This window comes from Pteropus alecto, unplaced genomic scaffold, assembly GCF_000325575.1.
Source record: "Pteropus alecto unplaced genomic scaffold, ASM32557v1 scaffold143, whole genome shotgun sequence".
Lineage (NCBI taxonomy): Eukaryota > Metazoa > Chordata > Mammalia > Chiroptera > Pteropodidae > Pteropus > Pteropus alecto.
Genome location: NW_006434828.1, coordinates 4,780,047 through 4,786,699, shown reverse-complemented (window position 1 = coordinate 4,786,699; position 6,653 = coordinate 4,780,047). Strand labels below are relative to the sequence as shown.

Sequence of the window (6,653 nt, the reverse complement as noted above, 5' to 3'; positions counted from 1 at the left end):
CCCGCCGGCCCCCCAACCCCGCGAGTGGCTGAGGCCCCGCAGCGGCCCTTTGTTCGCAAGCTGAAGCCCCCGCGCTCCTGCGCCTCCGGCAGACTTCGCCTTTGATGCTGTTTTTCCACCGCTCAGGTCTCTGTGCCGTTTCCCCTTCACAGCCCAGCCCTGAGCGTCGCTGTGGCTCGGGCCGGGGCTGCCGCGCCGGCTCTCGGTGGTTTCTGTCTCGGTTATTTTAAGCCGGCGAGACCTACGCGCTGCATCACTAATATCAGCAGTTTCCTTTCTCCTGTTTTCCACTCACTGTGATGAGCAGAACGCAGTGAGGGAGCCACATCATCTCACGAACACTCAGGCCGCGCGGCCAGCCCAGAGCCCCCTGCAGACCCCCGGGGGCCGGGGTCACTGACCGGGCAGGGGGTCGTGAGAAGGTCTGGCCAGAGGCAAGTTCTGCATCATGGCGAAGCCCCCAGCGGGAGGCTGCTGACAGCGGAAAAATCTGGAAACAGGAAGTCCCAAACCTGGCATGGCATCTCGTGATTTGATGCTGGGCGGGGGGTGCGGGGTGCTAGGCACCGAGTCCTTCAGCTGGGGGCCAGCAGCCAAGGCCACCATGGATGCGGGGAGGGTCCCCTGGGTAGCGCGGGAAGAGGGGTCCAGACCCTAAGCTGCCCCACCGCAGGCAGCCTCACAGCCGAGGGAGGGGCGGCGTGGCCCTGGAGCAGGAGATAGCGCTGCCCGCTGCCCCCTGCCCACTGCCCAGAGGGGTGTCTGGGCGGGGGCAGCAGAGGTCTGGCCAGACACTTTCCTGCCCCCCAGCAGTGGCAGTGCAGTGGGTTCAAACACCGTGACTACTGGGGCACTAAGCAGGAAGAGCTGAGCCCACCCCTCACTGCTGCCCACGGGGACCTGAGCTCAGAGGGCGCCCACCGTCCCCGGGCGGTGGGGGGGGCTGGGAGGAGGGGCACCCCAGCCTGGCGGGGAGAGGCAACGGCATCTGTGTGGACGGAGAGGGCCTCGCCGTGGGGCAGGGGCAGCAGACACTCACGCTGTCACACTCACACTGTCACACTCATGCTGTCACACTCACATTCACACACTCACTCTCACACTCACTCTCACACTCATACTCACACTCACTCTCACGGTCTCACACTCACACTCACTCACACTGTCACACTCACGCTGTCACACTCACATTCACACACTCACACTCCACTCACACTCACTCTCACACTCTCACACTCACACTCACTCTCACACTCCACTCACACTCACACTCATACTCCACTCACACTCACTCTCACACTCTCACACTCACACTCACTCTCTCTCACGCTCACACTCACTCTCACACTCTCTCACGCTCACACTCACTCTCACACTCATGCTGTCACACTCACATTCACACTCACACTCACTCACACTCCACTCGCACTCACTCTCACACTCTCACACTCACACTCCACTCACACTCTCACACTCACGCTGTCACACTCACATTCACACTCACACTCACACTCCACTCACACACTCCACTCACACTCTCACACTCACTCTCACACTCTCTCACGCTCACACTCACTCTCACACTCACACTCACACACTCACACTCCGCACGCTCACACTCACTCTCACACTCACGCTGTCACACTCACATTCACACTCACTCTCACACTCACACTCACACTCACACACTCACACTCCACTCACTCGCACTCTCATCTCACACCCTCGCGCCCCTCTGCCTGGGTCTCTCCCTCGGCTTTTTCCTCTCCCTCCTCCTCTGTGTGTCTGTGACTCTGTCCCTGTCTGTCCTTCCCTCTCCCTCCCCTCCCCATCTCTCTCTGTCCCCCCCACTCCCTGCCTACGCGGGAGGGGGAGGAAGAAGGGGCGGGGCTTGGGGCGTGTCCCTTTGACACCCGGTTCAGTTTCCTTTTGCGCACACACCTCTGCTGGAGCAGAGAGAGGCAGGAGGTCGGCAGGGGCATGGGGGCCCCGCGGGTGCCCTGGCCACTCCTCTGGGCTGTGCTGCAGCTGGGCTGGCGGCCAGGATGTCTCTTAGGTACGCGGGTCGGGGTTCGGTGACGCGAGGGGGGTGGTGGCACGGGGTCAGGGCTGGGAACGACCTCCCACCCTTGGTCCTTCGCGGGTGGGGAGGGGGCTGTGGAAGGGCCAGGCCCCTGAGACCCAGCGCTGCCCCTGGCAGAGAGCCGTGCGGCCTGGGTAAGGGAAGTGCTCTCTCTGGACTTGGCGGGTGGTGTGACCAGTGAGCAGGCAGCACTGTCCCAGCCAGTCCTCCGTGCGCGTGCCCCTCTCTGGAGGGTGACGGGCATGGGCTGGCCAAGGCCGAACCTGGGCCCGGCTGCCCCAGCTGTGTCTTACTGGCTGGGACTGGCCTCTCAGGGGGCTGACTGGCTCCCGGGGTGACAGGCTGGATGGCCTGAGACTTATCCTAATTCGATGAAAAGCGTAACCATGCGCGTGAAGGCGGTTCGCCCACTCACCCCTTCAGGGGCCTGGGGTGCATGTGCCCGGGGTCTCCGGGTGAGACTCTCAGGTCCACCGTGCCTGGCCTAGCTCACAGCGGCCGTGGCGGGTTCTGGTGAGGGCGTCGAGACCCTGTGCAGGCTGCCCGTGTCTGGCAGGCCCGTGTCGAAGTGTGACGGTCATCAGCACTGCACAGAGGAGGCCGGGGACGGCATGCCTGTGCCTCCCTGGGACGGCGGGGTGGGGGGGTAATGGCCCCTGGCAGGACCAAGGTGAGCTGGGGTGCCCTGACGCCCCACTGGGACCATTGGTCTTGGAATCCTGTGCCCACGGGCCCTCGGTCATCTCTGCCGGGGCCTGCATGGTGACGTTGGGGGCACCGGGCAGCCCGGCTTTCCTCCTCGGCACGGCTCACTCTCCAGGAAGACTTCAGGGTCCATGGAGGAAACTCAATGCTGGGGTCAGTGGTCCAAGGGCCTGTGGCCAGTGGAGGGCCTTGCGGGGGCAGAGGGTGCACGTCACCCCGGGAGGAAGGCCAAGATGTAAAAGAGACCGTGACGCCCCCACGCCCCGCTCTCCGCCAGGCCCCTCCCCAGAGCAGGGGAGGCCAATGTGAGGTTCTGCGGCCAGACTCCAAGTTCAACTGTGGACGAGATTTCAAGCCCAAGGTGCCTCAGTTTCCCCACCTGTGCCACTGGTGCCAGGGGTGGCCCCGCGCGGCTGACGCTGCATATGGGGTGGTCCTGTTCCTCCCCCCGGCCGCGGCGCCCTGGGCTGCAGGGGGCTTTTCATGCCGTGACATGTCTTTTTTCCTCCTTAATTTATTCGCCGTATCTATTATTTCGGTCATTCCCATGGAAACCCCCCTCCTTACGTACCTGGTTTTTTGCATTTTATGAACTATCCCAAACCCAGAGGTTTGCCCACGCCCCAACCCCAGTTAGTGAGTGTGAATGCGAGCACGGGCTTCGGGGGCTTCGGGGGCTTCGGGGCGAGAGCCTGGAGTGCGGACGGCAGCCCCCCCCCCGCCCCCGGGAGCTTCGTCACCGGTCGTCTCTGAGCTGGGGTTCTCCACCGTAAGCGGGGACGACAATGCCGCCCTCCAGGGTCGTTTGCAAAACTGTCCAGCACAGCCCAGGACACATTTGTTTAAAGTCAGGTCGTTTCATTTATTTTTTTCAACTTACAATTTCAAAAAACTATCGTACAGAAAAGTTACAGAAACAGGGCAGTGAACACCCTTTACCCAGAGTCACCGGTGACGACACTGCCGCGCCTGCTGTGTCGGTGGCCATAACAGATGCCTCAGGCCGGGCGGCCTGTGGGACAGAAGCTGATTGTCTCACAGTCTGGAGGCTGGAAGCCTGAGATCGAGCTGTCAGCCAGGCGGGTTCGTCCAGAGGCCGAGACAGAAAACGGGCTCCAGGCCTTCCCAGGCCTCTCCAGCTTCCGGTGGTGGCCGTCAACCCTTGGCCACCCTTGGCTGGCAGGCACATCACCCATCCCTGCCTCTGCCTTCGCCTGGCCTCTCCTGTGTGTGTCTGTTCCAATGCTCCTCTTCCTGTGATGGGGACAGCGTGCGCCACAACCTGAGTCCACTTAGAACGACCACATAAGGCTGCCCGCCAAGGTGCGGGGCGGGACTGGTCATGGGAACGGGGGCCCCGGCGCTCCCCGTCTGCGCACGGGACCCAGGTTTGGCCCGAGCCGTGGACAGTTACTTGCAGACGGCTCTCCTCGTGCTGCTGACGTGCCCCATCCCGGGACCAGATGCAGCCCCGGGGTCCAGAGGCCCCCGTGTCCCAGCCCAGCCCTCCGCTGGTTTATCGTTCCCTGACGCTCCGTCGAGGACTGCCCGCCTCGTTTGGATGCCCCTGTCCTCAGCTTCCTCTGACCTGGAGCAGGACCCGCCTCTGTCTTTGTTGGCCCTGGAGTTTCTCAGTTTTATTTTAGATATGAAAAGCTTTAGAAATAGGAATATTCTTTACTGGGGTATAATTTACATGACGTTATATCAGCTGTGACGATTCGATACTTGTACATATTGGGAAACAGTCGCCACCATGAGTCTAGTTAGCAGCCAGAACCACACACAGTTACAGAATTTTTTTTTCTTGCAGTGAAAACTTTCGAAATCCACTCTCCTAGCTACTTTCCAATACACAATACGGCCGTGCCGCGGTATCTGTGGTTTTTGGCCCAGTCCCTTATGCGAAATGGCGCATCATTCCATGCGTGTGCTCAGTGTGTGGCTAATTCCACTGTACGTGTCCCCATTTATCTAACTTTCTGAAAATAGCAAAAATAGAGACAGGAAGCAGATGGATGTTGCAGGGGTTGGCGGTGGGGGAGGGTTGTCTGCAGGGCAGCAGGAAGGACCTCTGTGGCGGGATTTGTTGAAACCCGAGAGTTACGCCCCAAATGAAAGAATCCTACTCCAGGCAGGGGGAACGTAGACACACCACGACGTGGGGGGCTCTGGAGCTGGAGTACAGACTCACAGACGCTGTTAAACTAACCTGTGAAAAACAGCACCCCAACACGGGCGGCGAGGGAGGGCTGGCCTGAGGGGCGTGGCGGAGCCATATTCTGCCCGAGCGCCAGCAAAGCTGAAAACGGTCACCACACAGATGTGCTGTCTTCCAGCTGGTGACCGTGTTCTCACGGGGGACGAGACAGCGATCCTAAACCTGCGTGTGCTAAGACGGGACAGAAGCGAGCCGGTCTCCGAGAGAGCAGCCCTGTGGTACTGGACTGGAACTGTGAGCTCACGGCTCTACACTTAGACAGCACATGGGCCGCTCTTAGCACACGCCCCCCAACAATGGAAACGAACGTGAATGTGTGCATGCACGGCACTAATCTGTCACATACACGCACACATAGGTATGTGAACACGCTATTTTTTTTTTATTCAAATTCACACACCTCCTTTGAGACCAGCTGGAGGCCGCCTGCCCCACGCGACCTTCCCGTGTCCCTGTGTGGGTTCCCACCCCGCTTCGCCACCCTCTCGCCGCACTGACCGGGCCGCCCTGTCCTGTGCGTACCGTAGCTTTCGTTCCAGACAGCACCTTCTCGAAGGCCTTATCTAGCTCTTCCCTTTCTTCATGCTCCCCGTAATCTCTCGCGTCGTGCCGGCCCTCAGCGACGGATCCCGTGCCAGAGGTGCGATCGGAACGGGGACGCGGCGTGCCCTGCAGGTACTCGGGTCTCTTCCCAGAGGCCCCAGGACCTGCCCTGTGGACGTCGGTCCTTCTACCCTCCTCAAATCACGCAGCCCCTGGGGCTGAGGAAACTGAGTTCGGACGAAGCCCCAGGGTGTGTCCAGCCCTGCCCCCCCGGAAATTTGGGCATCTCCTGGAGCCCCACTGCCATCGCCCCCCGTTCCTCAGGGATCACACGCCAGCTCTTCCAAATCCACCCCAGAGACCCCTCTCCTCTGCTTCATGGCGCAGCTGGACCACCGCCACCGCTCCAGAAACTTCTGAGAGCTTCTAAGTCGATGGTTTTCTATTTCATCTCAACCCATTCTTCAGCAGGCAGAGTGATCTTTTAGTGTAAACCCGACCGTGCGTCTGTATGAATCATCTAGACTTCCGTAGCAGCTCCCATCATACTCAGATAACCCGGGCTTATCTCGCCCAGCTGCCCTCCTGGCTGCGGGCCAGGCTCGGCCCCTCCTTTCCTTAGAGCTCTTGCTAGAGCACCGTCTGCAAGGGCACATCTGTCCTTCCGTCCCATTTATCCTGGAATTGAATCGCCGTAAATATTTCAACTGCTGAATTTCTATATAGATGTCATTCAAGTTCAGTAATGGTTTGTTGACCGTGGGATGACCCGTGGGCTACCGAGAGCCCCCGTGTCCCTCCGTGTGTGATGGATCCCATCTGCCCCTCAAGGTCTCTGCTTCAATGCCACTTCCTCAGAGTGAGCCCCTGACCCCGCCGCCTAACCAGGTCCATGCCCTCGATCGTACCTCCTGTCACTGCACCCTACTGGTTTCATTCCACACACACGCACACGCACACACACATACACACGCACACGCACGCACACTCACACACACACACACACGCACACACACACAGCAGGCTGCTACTCCATCTCGTCGCCTCCCTCTCCCCGCTCCAGCTCCCAGGAACAGGAGAAAAGCAATCAAAAATTACTGA

The 6,653-nt window shown here is 60.2% G+C and overlaps 1 protein-coding gene across 1 annotated transcript in view; it reads left to right on the top strand.

The window, feature by feature from the left end:
* Positions 1–1,974: 1,974 nt before the first annotated feature.
* PDCD1 (programmed cell death 1) overlaps positions 1,975–6,653 on the top strand; it is a 13,602-nt gene continuing 8,923 nt past the window's right edge. Inside the window, exon 1 of the mRNA XM_006909919.2 lies at positions 1,975–2,056. Coding sequence (XP_006909981.1) covers positions 1,981–2,056 — 76 coding nt within the window. The 5' untranslated portion in view covers positions 1,975–1,980. The remainder of the gene's footprint in view (positions 2,057–6,653) is intronic.